The sequence below is a fragment of the Ornithorhynchus anatinus genome, chromosome X1 (assembly GCF_004115215.2).
Source record: "Ornithorhynchus anatinus isolate Pmale09 chromosome X1, mOrnAna1.pri.v4, whole genome shotgun sequence".
Taxonomy (NCBI): domain Eukaryota; kingdom Metazoa; phylum Chordata; class Mammalia; order Monotremata; family Ornithorhynchidae; genus Ornithorhynchus; species Ornithorhynchus anatinus.
In genome coordinates, this window is record NC_041749.1 from 62,918,533 (window position 1) to 62,939,092 (window position 20,560).

The 20,560-nt window shown below is 41.2% G+C and overlaps 1 protein-coding gene across 28 annotated transcripts in view; it reads left to right on the top strand.

Moving 5' to 3' along the window:
* The window catches only part of MAGI1 (membrane associated guanylate kinase, WW and PDZ domain containing 1), a 613,606-nt gene that overhangs the window by 344,122 nt on the left and 248,924 nt on the right, over positions 1-20,560 (top strand). For all 28 annotated transcript variants that reach the window (XM_029050061.2, XM_029050064.2, XM_029050063.2 and 25 more), the window contains exon 2: positions 7,630-7,746. In XM_029050061.2, coding sequence (XP_028905894.1) covers positions 7,630-7,746 — 117 coding nt within the window. The remainder of the gene's footprint in view (positions 1-7,629; positions 7,747-20,560) is intronic.

Here is a 20,560-nt window from a genome sequence, read left to right on the forward strand (position 1 = left end):
CTCATTAGTGTGAGCTCGACTGCACTGATAAAAATGGCTTCCGTTTAGCTTCCAGAACAGTATCTGGAATTGGAATTCTTGAATAAAGTGGTGAAAACGATAACATGGTGGAATTTGTTTTTATCAAATATTTCCAAAGTCAGATTTAAAAACATTATACTTCCACCTTTTTGTGAGTGATTGCTAAATGGATAATTTGTTTATGGATTTAGAGTAAACGTCGAAGGAAAAGCCCAATAATGTTCACATTCTTTATAAATCAGAGATGCTGACCCAACACGAATTTGCTTGCATTATTATCTCATAATACAAACCATTTTAGTACATTTAATATTTTGACATGTAGGAAAAACTGAACTAAAGCAAAAAGCATCTGAATTTGGGATTATCTAAAGAGCATCATTTTTTTCTAGTTATTTCAGAATTGCTACTGTTTAGGTGGACTTTATTAAGGAACATATTCATTAGGATTGGATGATTCAAAGAATGATTGATTTGGTGATTTCTCGTTCAGTAACATTTAATAAAGTATAATTAAGTCTTAGTACCTACCAATTATTTGATGGAACATTACAACAAAACAAAAAAGAAAATGTTCCTTTGCTACAGAGACTGGGGTGCGTTTGTGTATGTGTGTGTGTGTGTATACACATATACACATATACAAGTGGTATATATATATATGTATATGTATAGGATTGGATGAAGATGAATGGGGAGTAAAGATTAGAGGAATGAATATAAACAACCTTCGTTATACTGATGATACAACACTACCAGCAGAAAGTGAAGAAGATTTGAAGGGCTTATTATTAAAAGTTAAGAAACAGAACAAAAAGATGGACTTTTATTTGAATGTTAAGAAAACATATATCATGACAACTGGAAGTTTTAACACATTTGTACCGGATGGAGAGAAGACTGAAATAGTTGACAATTTTTCCTCTCCTGTGATCAATAATCAATAATAAAAGAAATAGTACCCAAGAAATACACTGAAGATTAATGTTAAGAAGACTTACTATGTAGAGCCTGGAAAAAGTCATGAAATGTGCTGATTTAACAATCGCCACAAAAATGTCAACTCTGTGGTGTTTCCAGTGACGATGTATGGAACCAAAAGCTGGACAGTGAAAAAAACAGGATAGAAAGCACATCGATTCTTTTGAAATGTGGTGTTGGCGAAGGCTTTTACAAATACCATGGATTGCCTGAGCAACAAACAAATGGATTTTGGAGTGAATTAAACCAAAGTGGTCCTTGGAAGGCCAAATGACTCAGATTAGTGTATTTGGGATACATAATCAGGATGACTAATTCTCTGGAAAAGACACTAAGGCTAGGAAAAGTCCAGGGAAAATGTGGAAGAGGCAGACCAGCAGCTAGATGGATAAATTCCATAACAACGATAATGGAAGAACCATTAGAAAGGTTGTGGATTATGGCAGAGGACAGGATGTTCTGGAGAAAGTAGATCCATGGAGTCGCTATGAATAGGAAACGACTCAACGTCAGTTAATAATATATACACAGTGATATATATATACCACTTGTGTGTATACACATAGATAGACATATGTATATAATGAATGCTCTGTGTATACATATATATGTGTATATAGCATGCATTATATATACATATGTGTCCTTTTGGTATTAAGATAAGTACTGTGAAATTATCTCAGTATATTTAGATCCCCCGTACCATCTAAATATTGCCCTCTTTTCTTACTACCATTCCTATCCTAGAATAGGTCTTTTTCGTTCATTCATTCATTCAATAGTATTTATTGAGCACTTACTATGTGCAGAGCACTGTACTAAATGCTTGGAATGTACAAATCGGTAACAGATAGAGACAGTCCCTGCCCTTTGACGGACTTACAGTCTAATCGGGGGAGACAGACAGACAAGAACAATGGCAATAAATAGAATCAAGGGGAAGAACATCTCATTAAAGAAGTCTTTTTCACGAGTCCCTATTGTGTCTTCCACCCTGTAACTGTGGTGTTTCTCAAGACTCTGTCCTAGGTTCCCTATTCTTCTCACTTTATACTCAGTCCCATGGGGAGCTCGTCCACTCCAGTGCTTTCAGGTATCGTTCTGTGCAGAAGACTCTCAAATTTAATAATAATAATAATGTTGGTAATCGGGTTGTCCCATTTGAGGCTCACAGTTAATCCCCATTTTACAGATGAGGTAACTGAGGCACAGAGAAGTGAAGTGACTTGCCCACAGTCACACAGCTGACAAGTGGCAGAGCCGGGAGTCGAACCCATGACCTCTGACTCCGAAGCCCAGGCTCTTTCCACTGAGCCACACTGCTCCCTAATCTATCTCACTAGGTTAAATCTATCTCGCTAGTTTAGATCTCCTTCTGTCTATCTCACTTTTCCTTTTTCCAGTAAGCCATCTTCATACAGACATCCTGTTGGTACCTCAAGCTCAATATGTCAAAAATTGAACTCCTCATCTTCTCTCCCAAATCCTGTTTTCTGTCTAACTTTCCCCTCCATTATCCACTTGACTTCTAATTCTGCAACCTTGGCATAATCCTTGACTCCTCACTTTCTTTCAATTTTCACATTCAGGCTGCTGCTAAATCCTGTGATTTTTTTTTCAGCCACATTTCCTATAGTTGTCCTTCCTGCTCCATCTAAATGGTCCAAACAGTTACCACATCCCAGCTAGACTACCGTATCCGTCTCCTCACAGATCTTTCTGGCTCCAGCCTCACCTCTCTCCAGTCCATGCTTCACTCCACTGCTTGGATCATCATTCTGTACACAACTTTCCTTTCCTCACAAGCTTTCAGTGTTTACCTATTGCTCTCCGTAGCATATAAAAACACTTATCCATTGGCTTTAAGGCACTCCATCAGCTCACTCCTTATCTGCCCACTTATTTCTCTTACTAAAACCCAGGTCACACTCTCCATTTTTCCAAGATCACCTTCTCACTGTACCTCATTCCCAAGTCTCCTGCCTCCATTCCTGGCCTCATGTCCTTCCTCTTGCCTGGAACTCCCTTTCTGCCAGTTCTCCTCTCCCCAGTTTCAAAGGACTCCTGAAATCCTATCTCTCCCAGGAAGCCTTTCCTGATTAGTTTTTTTCCCAGGTTACATCCTTCTGTCATCTTTGCACTTTTTAATCACCTCAGCACTTTTGCACTCAAAAAATGCCATTGCACTTTTGATTTAAATACTGTACTATCTAAGCAGATCTTCCTCCCTTCTGTAAGTCATTATGTGGCTGTTTCCTAGGAGTTAAAAGTACAAATTGATTCATACTGGAACTGGGGCTGGGTAACACTTGCCACCTCCCTTCTTCCCTCCCTAACTACCATCTTCAACTGTTCACTTTCCAATGGCTTCTTCCCCACTGCTTGGATGTCCCTCAAGGTTAGGTTCTGGGTCCCCTTCTTTTCTCCATCTCCACCCACTCCCTTGGAAAACTCATTCGTTCACACGGCTTCAACTATCACCTCTATGCTGATGACACCCAAATCTACGTCTCCAACCCTAATATTTTTCCTCTCTGCAGACTCGCACTTCCTCCTGCCTTCAAGACATTTCTACTTGGATGTCCCTCTGTCACCTCAAACTTAATATGGCTAAAACTGAACTTCTTACCTTCCCACCCAAACCCTGTCCTCCTGCTCACTTTCCCATCACTGTTGATGACATCACCACCCTTCCTTTGTTGCTGAATTGTACTATTTGTTGCTGAATTGTACTATCCAAGTGCTTAGTACAGTGTTTTGCACACAGTAAGCCCTCAATAAATATGATTGAATGGATGAATGAACAAGCCCGTAACCTTGGCATTATCCTTGACTCCTCTCTTGTTCTACCCACATATTCAAGCCATCACTAAATCCTGTCAGTTCTACCTTCACAACATCACCAAAATCTCCTTCCTCTCTGTCCAAACTGCTACCATGTTAATGCAAGCACTTATCCTATCCCCCCTTGATTATTGTATCAGCCTCTTTGCTGACCTCCCTAAGACTCTACCTTAACCTGGCAGCTGAAAGAGTTGGACCAGCATTTCCCCAAGGAGTAGTCCCTGCACTGTGCCATACCTCCTTTCTGTGGGAGCCAAGAGCTGCCTGGCACCCCAGTTCAGCACCTGCTTCACAGCCTTGGACATAGGCTGGTGCTGCAACAGAGCCAAGTCTTCTCCCTTGCATACATGACTGTGAGAGGCATCCTAGCCCAGGCCTTGGTCTAGGAAGCTTGACTTGGCACCGGAAAAAACAACAAAGTACCCTCTTTAAAAATATTCAAACCAGAACAGGTGATATGACACTTTGTTCTTTTACCAACACCCCATTCTGAACCATTTCACTTTAATTTCACCCCTGCTGTCTTCTCCACTAGAGTGTAAGATTTTTGTGGGCAGGAATCGTGTCTCTTCTACCTATCCCCAGTGCTTAATATAATGCTCTTCCCACAGGAACTCCATAAATACTACTTATTGATTCATGGATGCAGATTAAGGAGGCACTACCTTATAGAAGACTGTGGAGCCACTTGAGAGTTACATAATGGAAAAACCTGGAGTTATCTACTGAAACCAAAGTTGACTTTAAAAAACAACAACACCTGAACTTTTACTAAAAAAAGGTTCCATTCTCCCACTTGGTGTTCTTTGTGTTTACATATATTCATATATATATATATATATATATATATATATATATATTTTAAACTTAGATTTCTAGGGAAGTTGGAAGGCTGGAAAAATATGACAGATTATCACTCTTGCAATTTATTCTTTCACTGGATCACTGCCCTTGACAATTAGGAGAAGATTTTTAGACAAATTCCCTGAGTAATTGGCAATTAATTTTAGATGAGATGCCAAAACTACAGTACTTTTACACGAACGGTAAGGTTAAGGGTTTTTTTCTCTCAAATGTCATGCAACACAGACTAAATTTTAACAGGCAGCAATGGTAACTCTGCCCTTTTACCATCTTGTTTTCTGATATTGGATCCTAGACCATGTAGACTTTCCATCTTTGCATCAGAAATCTTCACTGCGGTATTCTCATTTGGAATCATGACCTGTGAATACAGGTTACCCTAGTATATACGTAATTCAAGGGAATTGAATAGGAAAGCTTTCTTCTAAATTTTGAAAGTTAGAAGTAAATCTCTCAGTGTACATCTATTCATTTCTACCTTTCTCCTCCAATATTGTTTTGGGAGGTATGTTTGTCTATATATAAGGGCAACTCTGGGAATATACAGAAAGAAAACTCAAAATAGAACTCACTAAGCTTCATCCTTCAGAAGACATTTTAAACAAATTCAGCTGTAGAAGCCTAGGAAGGAACAGAACAAAGGAAGGAAAGCAATAAGGAGAGAGGAAGCAGTGAGTTGAGGAGCCAGGGATTGGTGATACAGAAGGCCTGCATAGAGAAATAAAAGTTGATGGCAGCATGCAAGTCCACATGCACTTCAAATTTGAGCCAGGCCTGTTTCCAGTCTGTTTTAGCACTTTTTAGGGTCAGTACTAGAGTAAGCTGTGGTTGAGGCAGCCTTGTTGGGCTGAATACAATCTGGGACTGGAGTGAACTTGGCTTCATGAGATTCAAAATTTCTTACATGTATAAGACTCCATCCATTCATGCAATCATATTAACAGAGAACTTCAAAATAAACAGACACATTCCCTGCCCATAACGAGCTTACAGTCTAGAGAGGAGACAGGCATTAATACGAATAAATAAACAAATAACTGACTCTAACACAGGTCAGTCCAGACTGATTCTTCTACCCTTCCACCCTTGGGAAATCTGAGCCAGAGGTTGAGACAAAAGTTCCAGATTTCTTTTGCCTTTTATCCTCGCTGGCATCATGTTGGCTTCTATTTCACATATTCGCTCTAGCCAGTTCCAGCTGTTAAAGACGCTTCTTCACAGAGGAAGCACAACCTGAATTTCAGAACTACTTCAAGATTATCTGTCTTCCGAGACCTAACTGAGGAGAAGGCAAAGGATACAGAACAAGTTGGAAGTGTGTTTGTGAGGGATTCACTCTGGAATTGAGTGAAATTTTATGGTGTCTATGATGTCATCATATTACACTGTGCTCTTGGCATAGCATGTATGACATTACCTGCATCTCTATGTCCAGAATGGCTAAACATGGCTACCCTAACCCCCATCTAGAACCTTTGGAACACTGATGGATGTTGGGTGGATTCAGTCACTCTTAAATAAAAGTAAGCATTATTTATTTTTTATCCAAACCATTGGCCAATTCACTCAAGGCCATATCCTTCCACTGCTTCATTCTTCACTTTTGCAAAACCCATGGGATGAGCCTATCACTATCGCCTGTCTGTATTGATATAGTGCTTATATGTGAAAGTTCCGTGGATGAGCTATTCTTATATCAGAATCTCACTTTCTGTGTATTGTCTTTGCTCAGACTGTGAGCCTGTGTGAGACAGGGCCTGTGACTGACCTGATTATCTTGTACCTACCCCAGTGCTTAGTACTGTGCTTGACACAGAGTTAGTGCTTAACAAATACCACAAGTATTATTATTTTTATTGTTATTGTTACATAGGTTGGACTCTGTATGCTCTACATCTGAGAAAGAAGATTAATGGTAGGACCTCAAAACATGGGCCATGTTAGCCTCTTGGCTTTGTAAGAATCCATGTGTCTCTTTTTTTTATGGTATTTGTTAAGCACTTACTATGTATCAATCACTATTCTAAGCACTAGAGTAGGTACAAGTTAATCAGGTTGGGCATAGTCCCTGTCCCTCATGGGGCTCACATTCTCTATTTTCTTGTCTGTAAATTTTATCTAACCAATCTTTGCCAGTCTTTACTATCACAGTCGGGATCATTTTCCTTTGGATATATCAGCAGCCTTAAGTGATGGATGAACGCAGCTGATAGTACTATTTTTTCAATAGACAAAATTTTGAGTAATCAATTTTTAGTTGGATTGTAATAGTTATATGCCTGCTATTCTTATTGTGCTCCCCAGATGTAGTAACAGTAGACTGCCTTCTTATGACATCTGCTTCTTCTCTATTCGCTGAATTGAACAAATGAAGTGAGAAATTGCAAGCTGTTTTAAGAGCAGCAGAAGGAACCAATGGCCAGTCAAATAAAATAGGGAGTTATCTAGGGATTATTTCTTATGGAAGTGGAGATGGAAAGAATGCATATTTTTATGGGACAAAGGAGGTTAATGGCAGGAATGAATGAAAATGTAGCTCTGTTAATAGGAGACAAAATAATGCAGAGTAGATGTGCAGTAAATGTCAACAATGTAAATGTAGAGAGTTTTTTAAGCAGCCAACCCACTTACTACTTTCACTACCAAAATGCTATGCGGAGCTGTCTAGCTCCTGGTTTGGGGGTTCAGTATTATGGGGGACACTCACTCTCCCAACCTCCTGATCCTACATCATACATCTAGGTTTTGACTGAGATCCCCTAAATCTTTTGGTGTAAAAAAAAAAAAAAAGCCTAGCTTGTGCTTATTTGTGAAGAAAAACCAACACCAAAAGATTAAATTACTATGTGATAATTGAGGTGGAATTATTTTGAAGCACTCATCTTGGATATGATCTAAAAAAGTCTGTTTTATTTGCAGGAAGTAGATTGAACAAAGATCTGAGACACTTTCTCAATCAGCGGTTTCAGAAAGGATCCCCCGATCATGAACTGCAGCAGACCATAAGAGATAACCTTTATCGCCATGCTGTGCCTTGTAAGTATTTGGAATTATATGCCTCACTGGGTAAGGTGGAAGGAAAAACAGATGGGATTTGTAGAAGACAACCAAGTGATCTAGACAGGCAACTATAGATGTGTCAATTGAAGACAGCTGAGTAGCAGGAAAGACCACTTTAAAGGATGACATTGATGGTTGAAGGAGATGAGCTTTATATCTTTTCTCTCCTCATTCCAACCATTTGCCAGTTCTTTTCCCTCTTCGGGGCTGGTGCCGAAGTAAATCCACTCGCCAGTGTGCAGAATGGATTTGGAGTGCCTCCTCCAGGTGTCCTTATAATTAACCATTCAAACTTATTCAGGTTGCATTTACTTCAAATAGCAATCACTCAGTGTATCCTGGGTGTATCCTGGCCTTGCATTTGCCAAAAGGGAGAGGTTTATCATTCTTTCAGTGGCATGGAGGGAATAGTGTTTTTGGGGTTTTGAATAACTTAGATGAGCAAGGCCTCCAAGAGTGAGCAGAGCAACAGACTGCAGCCTATGAGTCACTCTGTGCTGCCCCATTAGGAAGTCAGCTATGGCAGTCTAGTGGCTGCTAAATCTGGATTTGGGGGACCAGATCCCAAATTTCACCAAGACTTTTGGACTTGAACTGGGTTGGATCAGGCCCCAGATCCTAATCCCTGGAGAGCTCTAGCACTTGGAAGTAATAAAAATAGTTAATTTCAGTGGAATTTTACTATCCTCTTCCCAACAATTTAATATCTCTTATAGACCATGGGGGGTGTGTGGGGAATGTATTTTGGGTGAGGGTGGGGTGGTTAGTAAAATAAATTAATGGACAAGGACTTAATAATGGGATACTGGAAGTAAATAAATTATGGTATTTGTTATGTGCTTACTATGTGCCAAGCACTGTACTAAGTGCTGGGGTGGATACAAGCAAATCAGGTTGGACACAGTCTACATCTCCAAAAGGTAGTCTACATCTCTAATAGGTACTTAGAGATGTAAAGGAGAAAGATGAATACAGAGGGAACATCTCTAACCATTAGGCGATATGTAAAAGAGAATGGCCATCATATTATCCCCACCTTCAAAGCCATATTAAAATCACATCTCCTCCAAATACAATTGATTGGTTGATCCAGAAAACAGAATACTGGGCTAGATGGACCATTTGCTGGACCCGGTAATAGTATTTTTTATTTTCTTTCATTCTACCTTTTTGGAATTAAGCTGCTTAGTCTTCAGTAGCTAGAGCCAAACTGGCATTTAGAGTCCAAATCAGATTGATTAAGGTCAGAATTAGATATTCAAATTTTATTTAATTTTGTTGAACAACTTAGATTTCAATAAGTGCCGCTCACTAGTACAGCTTCCCAGTTGTGTTGTAGATGAATAAGACTCGTGGTGAAAAATACTTTGTTTTGGTAGATGTTCTTAGTCTTTAAGAGTCTTAAGCTGCAAAATTCCATTTGGTTTGAGTTTTTTCAGAGATATCCCTCCCATTAGATTGCAGGGCTGTAGCTTGAATGGAGTTCTGCAGAGTCCATTTGCTGCAGAATCCTGATTCTTCCCTATGTGATTTTTTTTTCCCCTTCCTACTTAAATTCCAATTTAAGAATCTAGGAATGAGGCAAATGAACATAATTCTGTTAAAGTATTTGCTGGGATTCCAAGGTTACATTTTGAAGTGCTTTCCATTGATTCTTTCCCCTGAGTTATTGGATTTGACTGTGAGCTAAACTGCTTGATTTTAAACTTACCAAAGGCTTTGATTTAGGAATTGGAGTAACCATGATTTCAGCCTTTTAAGGAAGGCTGGAAAATGTATTTAGTTTTTGTATGTATGGTTCTATCTATATTCACATTTCATTTATGTCACAGAGTACTAGGAGAGGTGATTAATTTATCAAGAAACGTTATTCCTCCTAAGAGAAAAATCTCATTTATAAGATAACGTTTTGTATTCCTTTCCTAAATGGTGAAAAAATTCAGAAAGGACTGTTTCCGGATGTGGTGGTAATGTTAAAACTACACAACTGAGCCATAATAAAGGTCCCAAAAGCAGGGTGACTTGCAATACTGGCTTAAGATCTAACGATTAATCTAGCTGCATACTTGTATACTGTGATTCTTTAGTTCATGTGACTGTTAAATCCAAAGCTCTGGACCTATCTCTAAGACTAATGGATTAAGAAGTCTTGTATTTTGAAAATGGAATTTTCTACTGATTATGTGGTAAACATTCCATAAGAGCACAGGGTCCATCGAACTGAGCATGCTTGAGCTACCTACAGCTGATACGGCACCGCTAATACCAGGGCTTTGATTTTTCTTATAAGAATGAATCAGAATTCATTCATGGTGGAAGTAGAAAACACACTATCAGTGCTCAATAAATGCCAACCATCAACAACAAAGAGAGGGTGTTGGAAGCTAGGAACCACTAAGTAAGGGTTTTAGGAGCCATTTTGTCCTCAACTACACCAAAGGATAGCCTTCTAGCTTTAGTAGCTGGGGCAGGATACAACAGTTAAAAGAGGTGATGATTACTAATGTATAGTTTGGCTACGTGGGGCTGGGGAAAAACCGGTTCTTTACCCCAGACCTGAAGGGATTTCTCCATGTATCCTTAAAACTTAGAATCAGATCCCTAGTAACCTAATGTGCATAAAGTCATAATTTTTCCAGTCTCATCCTCTTCCTCTAAGTGGAAGATAGTTACATAGCAGCATGAGAAAGATATCATTAATTTGTCTTTCCCACTTCAAAACCAAAGCAAATGTAAAAGAAGTGAGGAAGAGACTGGAATCTGGACCAACAACTAATTGTCACAAGTGTGGAGCATGAGAAAAGCAGATTCAGTTTCTGAGGTTTTACAAGTACTGTTCTCCTTCCCTGGGTATAAAAGATAAACTGTAAAGTGACTGTACTTGGAAAATCAATAAGGATATTAATAAAAACATGCATCCAATTTTCAAGCAAATTTACATCTACTGTTTTTCTTAAATATCCTATATTTTTCTTCTTTATTTATTGCTGCAATCAATCAATTGTATTCAATGAATACAATACAGTACTGTCCATCCGTGCTCTTTCTACTAGGCCTTTCTATTTCTTTTGACTCCACCTGTTTCCTTTGTTTCCCATCTTGGAAGTAGTCCTAATGGAAGCATCTTTACTAGACATTTGAATTTTTTTCCCCCAAAGTTCATTCCTCTGCAACAGCAGATGTCCCTGCTGCATCTCTTTAGTCTAGCAACAAACACAATGAAATCATGAATAGCATTTCATTTTACTTAATATCCCCTGGAGAAAATTTGAGCTTAGAAGAGGCTGACTGCCCTTAAGATATCCACATAGAGTTGGCATACCAACCCATACCGTATTATTCAGATTTCTTTGTACTTTATCCAGTATTATGTAACGTAGCATTTTTTTGCCTTCCTGTCTATAGCGACATTGGCTGATAGAGGCAAGTTGAGTTGGCCTCTTTGCTTAAAGCATTTATCTTACATGGGTTTGCCATTTTTTGTACAGCTCTGAAGAACTTATCCAGCACTTCATGAAGAACTTATCCAGCACTGGATCTCTGTAATACAGAGAGCATGTCCAGACCATCGTGAAACTTCTCTTTTCTCACTGTTCACCTGGAATTCTTCTGTCTTAATTCTTTCATCTTTCAAAGGCATATTTGTATCAGCTAGTTGAAGAAATGGCAGGTATATAGGCTGAGTGCTTTGCTGTTCAAGTTCTTGCATGATACTCCTAAAATTACATGAGAAATTAATCATCTATGAGAATAAAGTAAAAAAGGTTCATAAATTAAATCAATAACTAGTGTGTTACAATGGTTAAATCCCCATATACTTAAAATAAATATTTGAAAATTTAGACAACTTTTGAAACCTGGAGATTAGTTAGGACATACAGCTGCAGAAGTAGTTCATTCCTACTAGTGCGGATCTTGATTTTAAAATAAAAATGTTCAAGCTAATTTCTAAGTTGATGAAAGATAGCTGTAGCCCTGAATTTAGATGGCCTTGAAATCCATGGATTTTTGCAGAGCTTAGTGATATCCACTGAACAGATCATAGAAATGTCCAGGGAATGTTACTTACCTTGCATTCCTGGACCTCCACTTAGGCCACATTGGGCCCATTTTAGAATTAAGTAAAGCTTGAGTCTCTACATCCATGTCACTGAACAAGATTGATTGCCTATCAACCTCCGTATCAAACCAAAACTCCTCACTATTGGCTTTAAAACTCTTCATCACCTTGCCCGTTCTTACCTCACCTCCCTTCTCTCCTTCTGTATCCCAGCCCTCACAGTGTGCTCCTCTGGTGCTAACCTTCTCACTGTACCTCGATCTCGCCTATCTCACCACCGACCCCTGGCCCGTGTCCTGCCTCTGTCCTGAAATGCCCTCCCTCCCCAAATCCACCAAACAATCACTCTTCCCCCCTTAAAAGCCCTACTGAAGGCGCACCTCCTCCAAGAGGTCTTCCCAGATTAAGGCCCCTTTTCTTCAGCTCCCCCTCCCTTCTGCATCACCTCGACTCTTTTCCTTTGCTTTTTCCCCCTTCCCCCGCCATAGTACTCATGTATATATTTATATATCTATAATTCTACTTATTAATATTGATGCCTGTTTACTTGTTTTGATGTCTGTTTTCACCCCCACCCCCCGACCCCATCTAGAGTGTAAGCCCGTTGTGGGCAGGGATTGTCTCTCTTTATTGCTGTATTGTATTTTCCAGCACTTAGTGCAGTGTTTTGCACACAGTAAGAGCTCAGTAAATACAACTGAATGAATGAATCTTTTGTAGAAAGAACACTAGTGTTTGGGTGATAGGTCTACTGCCAAGAAAGCTCACACCACCATTCTGGTTAGAAGTGTGGTCACATCTTGTGGACGTTTAAGTTTGTAGGGTTAACAGTGAATTAAAATTTTTCCAGAATGGAACTGGTCTGACTTTTCCTTTTCTTTCTCCAGATCAATTCATTTGATTCTTCTATTGCTGCTCCTTTAGGACACTGTGTGCCTTGAGATTTATTCAGACAGTGAGTTCTGAGTTGAAGGACTTTGGCAGCTACAGTCAAGTTCTTGTTTTTATTATTGCTTGTATTCATTCATTCAATTGTATTTATTGAGTGCTTACTGTGTGCAAAATACTGTACTAAGTGATTGGGAGAGTACAATATAACAATAAACAGACACATTCCCTGGCCACAACAAGTTTACAGTCTAGATTAGTATGCCAAAACAGTGGTCATAGTCCAGAAGGGCAAAAGAGTAAAAAAGTAGAGGAATAGAGGAACACAAGATAGAGAATACAGGAATACACTCACCCTTGTAAGTGTATTTAGGGTTAGTTAGCTTTTGTGAATCAAAGCTTAAAAACTTGTTCATATGTGTTGATTTGGTTTCAGTGTAAAAGTCATTTTTTTCCATCATTGAATAAAATGATTTCAGATCATGGCAAGCTATTAAGTACGTATACTTAATATAGAACAGCGTGTTCCATGGTTAGGCTTCTAATATCTCCATTCAGTAGCAAAGTTAATATATTTAATTGCTTTTAGATGTCATTTTTCATTGCGATTTGTTGAAATTTTAAAGTAATTTATGAATGTACGTGGAACTTTCCATGTTATCCTTATACCCTTTCAATTTTTGTATCAATTAAATTTCACCATGTGCTAATTTCTTAGGTAAATAGTGAATCAGGAAAATGATACAGAATATAAAACAGCGTGGCTCAATGGAAAGAGCCTGGGCTTGGGAGTCAGAGTTCATGGGTTCGAATCCCGACTTTGCCACTTGTCAGCTGTGTGACTGTGGGCAAGTCACTTAACTTATCTGTGCCTCAGTTCCCTCATCTGTAAAATGGGGTTTAACTGTGAGTCTCACGTGGGACAACCTGGTTACCCTGTGTCTACCCCAGTGCTTAGAACAGTGCTCTGCCCATAGTAAGCACTTAACAAATACCAACATTAGTTCAAGGACTCCTTTTTAACAAAACTGTTAGATAATGAACTTTCAAATTCCTTCTGTAATATATACATTCACACACACACACACACACACACACACACACACACGTGTGTATATAGTAAATAGAGTAAATTCTCCATTTAGTATTGAATTTCCTTAACATTAGGTTATTTTCCAAATCTGAATTCCTAATGGGCTTGCTGAGAGAAGGAGTTGGAGAAGACTTTCCTTAAGAGGACCTAGAAAGTACATAATACATAAACCTAGCCCTGCTGTTGAACCAGTGGAAAGACCATGGGTCTGGGAATGAGGATACCTGGGTTTTAGTCCCAGATCTACATTTAGAGAATGTCTGTTGGGGCTGTCTTAAGCAACATAAGGTTGATTATGCTATATGTGTAGCATAAGAATTCAACTAGCTATGAGTTCTAATACATATTTTGTTGCCCAAGATATACTTCTCCCAAGCAATATACAGAAAAACCAGGTTTATGTTCGTTTGCAAACTGCAATGCTTGAAAATTGTATATGCCAGATTGAATCCACTGCAGTTAGATAATTGGTAGAGTAGTAAAGTATCTTTGTGCTTTACTTTTTGGGGGGCCTAATTTAGGAATAAAAAATTGAGCTGTCAAATATAATTAGAGAATAGAGTTCTTCTAATGAGCATGGAGTATTTGAAAAATGCTAGTTTATTCCAATAATAATACATTTTTTTCTTCACTCAGTATCTTTCCTCATAGAATGCAAAACGCTTGGCAAACTTATTTTGTTATACTCCATGACAACTTTAGGAGGTAGGTATGTGGTCATTTTACTGCAACCTTTCCCAGGAAGAAAAGATGGTGTTTATCCAGTCAGTCAATTAGTCCATGGTTTTTATTGAGCCCTTACTGTGTGCAGAGCACTCTACAAATTGTTTGGGAGACTACAGTAGAACAGAGTTGGCAGACATGTTCCCAGCCCACAAGGAAGTTACAGTCTAGAAAGATCACAGTAGGAAGAGATGGAGCTCAGCATAGAACCAAGGTAGATTTGGAACCTTAGCTCTTGTATATGAAGTCAGTTTCCTTACCCTTGCCTACCTTATTGGGTAGACTGAACCAAAATTTTAGAATCAAAGTTTGGCAGCTCAGACTTTTATTGATTTATTGTATGTAGTGGATGTTCTATCTCTCAGCCTGAACAATAATCAGTTCATGGCAAATGCAGCTGGGTGGCACATAGACATGCAGCCACAGTGTTTGCCCATAAAGACTTTGCCTTCTACAATCCTATTACCAAATGTCTGGCTCAATCCCACCTCACCCTCTCACCAACTTGGAAACATGCTCGATATCATCATTTCCAGTCACCTTACAATCTCTACCCTCACCAACTCTGAAATTCCATTCTCTGACTTCATCCTCCTCACCTATCCCCTGGCAAAGTTGCCCCATTCCCCTACGGAGTTCTCCAATATCTCAACCCCCTCCAATTTTCCAGTCATTATGCCTCATTTGTTCTCCAAACCCAAACTATGCTTTTGAAGCATAAATACACACACTCAACTCCACCCTCTCTACTGAACTCAACTCCCTTTCTCCCTTGTCCATACCACCAAGCAGCAGCCCTGGATGACCTCCATTGTATGCTTCCTCCACTCTTCTTCTTAAGCTGCACTTTGCTGCTCGCAGAAATTCAGACCTAGTCAATCTCAATATCATCCTCACCTACCCTAACTCTGCCTGTCAACAATATTTTTCTATCCTTACTGACACATTGTCCACACCAGCTGTTTCAGACTTTTAACTTCCTCCTCAAGTTCCCATCCCTCTGACTCCCCATTTCACCCCTAATAACCTTGCCACCTAATTTGTTGAAATAAATGAAACCATCAGGAGTGAGCTCCCTAAAATAATAATGTTGGCATTTGTTAAGCGCTTACTATATGCAGAGCACTGTTCTAAGCGCTGGGGTAGATACAGGGGAATGAGGTTGTCCCACGTGAGGCTCACAGTCTTCATCCCCATTTTACAGATGAGGGAACTGAGGCACTGACTTGCCCACAGTCACACAACTGACAAGGGGCAGAGTCGGGATATGAACCCATGACCTCTGACTCCCAAGCTCGGGCTCTTTCCACTGAGCCACGCTGCCCCACCCCAGGCCCCCTTCTGCCTCCCCCTTCCTCGATTCTTTCATACTTCTCAGCAGTGTGGCAAAAGGAGGTCTCTTTCCTCTTCTTAAATCTTCCCCATTCCTTTGCCCCTCATTAAAATCCTTGCCTCCTCCCTTCTTCCCTCCCTGACCACCATCCTCAACTGCTCAGTCTCCAATGGCTCTTTCCCCACTGCTTTCAAACATCCTCATGTATCTCCTATCCTAGAAAAAACCCTCTCTTGACCCATGGATCCCTCCAGTTATTGCCACATCTCCCTCTTACTATTCCTCTCCAAACTCCTGGAGCAAGTTGTTTACACCCACTTGCCTCCACTTGCTCTCCTTGAAACCTTGCAGTCTGGCTTCCTCCCCCTTCACTCTGCTGAAAATGCCCTCTCTAAGGTCACCAACGACCTCCTTCTTGCCAAATCCACAGATGAAGTAACTGAGGCACCAAGTAGTTAAGTTACTTGCCCAAGGTTACACAGCAGGCAAGTGGCCGAGCTGGGATTACACCCAGGTCCTTTGATTCCCAGGTCCACATTCTTTACCCCTTTACCCCAGGTCACACAGATTTAAGGCACTCAAATAATCTTACTCTCTCCTATCTTATTTCAATGATCTCCTACTACAACCCAGCCCACACTCTCTGCTCCTCTAATGCCAACCTACTTACTCCCTGTACCTTGATCTCATCTACCCTCCGCCGACCCCTTGCTCACATACACCAGTGGCCCTGGAACTCCCTCCCCCCTTCCTATATAATAGACCACGTTCATAACCCTCCTAAAATCACATCTCCTGCAAGAGGCCTTTCCTGTCTAAGCCCTCACTTCCCATAACTACCCTTCCTTCCACATCATCAATGCACTTGGGTCTCTACCCCTTACACTCTTTAATTTTCACCCCACTCCCTCAGCACTCTCATACAGAAACTTATTTGAAATTATTTTAATGGCTGCCTCCTACCCCCAGTCTTCAAATTCCTTGTGGGCAGGGACTGTGCCTTCTTATATTGTACTCTCCCAAGTGCTTTGTACAGTCCACTGCACATGGAAAGCGTTCAATAAATAGCAGTGATTGATTAATTGATTCTGTTGATGTGAAATTGCTGTTGAGGTGAGGCACTCTAAAAACATAAAGGGGCCCGCATTAGATACCTTGCCATTTATTAACATTAAGGACCTCTGGCATTATCAGAATAGTCCATTTAGTATTCAAAGCTCTCATGTTTTACCCTCATTAATCCTGAGTTGATGACCATCCATCAGTCTTCCCAAATGGATATCACTGGAGAAGTCCTGACTTAATGAGAAATTTGGCTGCTTATGTCAACAATCACCCACCAAAGTTTGAACTGTGTATCATCAGTAATGATAAACTCCTCCTTACAGTCATTTCAACTCTTTTTTTATGGTATTTGTTAAGCGCTTATATTTTCCAGGGTACTTTACTAAGTGTTGGGGTAGATAAAGCTAAGCACATTGGACACACTCCATTTCCCACATGGAGCTCTCGGTCTTATCCCCATTCTACAGATGAGGTAATAGGCCCAAAGAAGTCAAGTTACTTGCCCTCGGTCACACAGCAGACAAGTGTCAGAATGGATTCTAAGAATTCTGTTGCATTTGAGGTTGCATTTCATGGTTTGTGGCACATCTTGGTTCATGCCATCTTTATAGTAAATTATCTTATTGGGAAATTCTCTGGCTTGTATAGAAATGCACCGTAAAAATTGCATTTGGAAACACATTTTAAATAATGCATCTTGAAGAGCTATGTGTGAGAGTGGTAATTTGTGTCTGGCAGTCAAGGAGGTGTCAGAACCAAAAAATCAAAAGATAGCTTTAATCTTGATTTAGGAATGAAGTAATAAGTTAGGAAAAATATTGTAGAATCGATTATATGTAACAGATTTAGGGATGAAATTGAAGCGGCCCTATGTCCCACCAACACCTCAAATTTAACATATCCCAAACGGATCTCTTCAGCTTCCCACCTCAAACCCTCTTTCTGCATGATAAACTAGAATTCTCAAAATCTGTCTGACAGTTTATAATAAAGTATCTATTTTATTATAATGGGTTTTATGGTTTTATTCAGACCAAGGCAGGGCAAATATGCCACCTGATCCCAGGTGATCCATTATGAATTAAAGCATGGCTTTCTTGTGCTTTCAACTATATATGTTCATTCAATAGTATTTATTGAGTGCTTACTATGTGCAGAGCACTGTACTAAGCACTTGGAATGTACAATTCAGCAACAGATAGACAATCCCTGCCCAATGATGGGTTCACAGTCTAATTGGGGGAGACAGACGGCAGAGCAAAACAGAACGAAACAAAAACAAGACAACATTATCACGATAAATAGAATCAAGGGGAAGTACACCTCATTAACAAAATAAATAGAGTAATAAATAATATGTACAAATGAGCACAGTGCTGCGGGGAGGGGAAGGGGGAGGAGGAGCAGAGGGAAAAGGGGCTTAGCTGAGGGGAGGTGAAGGGGGGAAGGGGGAGGAGGAGAGGGTGGAGGGGGAGCAGAGGGAGCAGAGGGAAAAGAGGTAGCTCAGTCTGGGAAGGCCTCTTGGACGAGGTAAACTCTAAGTAGGGCTTTGAAGAGGGGAAGAGAGTTAGTTTGGTGGAGATGAGGAGGGAGGGCATTCCAGGACAGTGGTAGGATGTGGGCCAGAGGTCGACGGCGGGATAGGTGTGAATGGGGGACAGTGAGGAGGTGAGCAGCAGAGGAGCAGAGTATATGGGGTGGGCTGTAGAAAGAGAGAAGGGAGGTGAGGTAGGAGGGAGCAAGGTGATGGAGAGCTTTGAAGCCAAGAGTGAGGAGTTTTTGTTTCATGCGAAGGTTGATAGGCAACCAATGGAGGTTTTTGAGGAGGGGACATGCCCAGAGCATTTCTGTAGGAAGATGATCCGGGCAGTGGAATGAAGAATAGACTGAAGTGGGGAGAGACAGGAGGAAGGGAGATCAGAGAGGAGGCTGACACAATAATCCAGTTGGGATATCATGAGAGCCTGTAAGAGCGAGGTAGCAGTTTGGATGGAGAAGAAAGGGTGGATCTTGGCGATATTGTACAGGTGAGACCGGCAGGTTTTGGTGACGGATTGGATGTGTGGGGTGAATGAGAAAGCAGAGTCAAGAATTCATTCAATAGTATTTACTGAGCGCTTAGTATGTGCAGAGCACTGTACTAAGCGCTTGGGATGAACAAGTCGGCAACAGATAGAGACAGTCCCTGCCGTTTGATGGGCTTACAGTCTAATCGGGGGAGATGGACAGACAAGAACAATGGCAATAAATAGAGTCAAGGGGAAGAACATCTCGTAAAAACAATGGCAACTAAATAGAATCAAGGCGATGTACAATTCATTAACAAAATAAATAGGGTAATGGAAATATATACAGTTGAGCGGACGAGTACAGTGCTGTGGGGAGGGGAAGGGAGAGGTGGAGGAGCAGAGGGAAAGGGGGAAAAGAGGGTTTAGCTGCGGAGAGGTGAAGGGGGGTGGTAGAGGGAGTAGAGGGAGAAGGGAGCTCAGTCTGGGAAGGCCTCTTGGAGGAGGTGAGTTTTAAGTAGGGTTTTGAAGAGGGGAAGAAAATCAGTTTGGCGGAGGTGAGGAGGGAGGGCGTTCCAGGACCGCGGGAGGACGTGGCCCAGGGGTCGACGGTGGGATAGGCGAGACCGAGGGACAGTAGGAGGTGGGCGGCAGAGGAGCGGAGCGTGCGGGGTGGGTGGTAGAAAGAGAGAAGGGAGGAGAGGTAGGAAGGGGCAAGGTGATGTAGAGCCTTGAAGCCTAGAGTGAGGAGTTTTTGTTTGGAGCGGAGGTTGATAGGCAACCACTGGAGTTGTTTAAGAAGGGGAGTGACATGCCCAGATCGTTTCTGCAGGAAGATGAGCCGGGAAGCGGAGTGAAGAATAGACCGGAGCGGGGCGAGAGAGGAGGAAGGGAGGTCAGAGAGAAGGCTGACACAGTAGTCTAGCCGGGATATAACGAGAGCCCGTAGCAGTAAGGTAGTCGTTTGGGTGGAGAGGAAAGGGCGGATCTTGGCGATATTGTAGAGGTGAAACCAGCAGGTCTTGGTAACGGATAGGATGTGTGGGGTGAACGAGAGAGACGAGTCAAGGATGACACCGAGATTGCGGGCCTGAGAGACGGGAAGGATGGTCGTGCCATCCACGGTGATAGAGAAGTCTGGGAGAGGACCGGGTTTGGGAGGGAAGATGAGGAGCTCAGTCTTGCTCATGTTGAGTTTTAGGTGGCGGGCCGACATCCAGGTGGAGACGTCCCGGAGGCAGGAGGAGATGCGAGCCTGAAGGGAGGGGGAGAGGACGGGGTGGAGATGTAGATCTGCGTGTCATCTGCGTAGAGATGGTAGTCAAAGCCATGAGAGCGAATGAGTTCACCGAGGGAGTGGGTGAAAATGGAGAACAGAAGAGGGCCAAGAACTGACCCTTGAGGAACTCCAACAGTTAAAGGATGGGAGGGGGAGGAGGCTCCAGTGAAGGAGACCGAGAATGACCGGCCAGAGAGGTAAGAGGAGAACCAGGAGAGGACGGAGTCCGTGAAGCCAAGGTGAGATAAGGTATATAGTATATATAAGAATGACACCTAGGTTGCGGGCTTGTGAGACGGGAAGGATGGTCGTGCCGTCCACAGTGACGGGGAAGTCAGGAAGA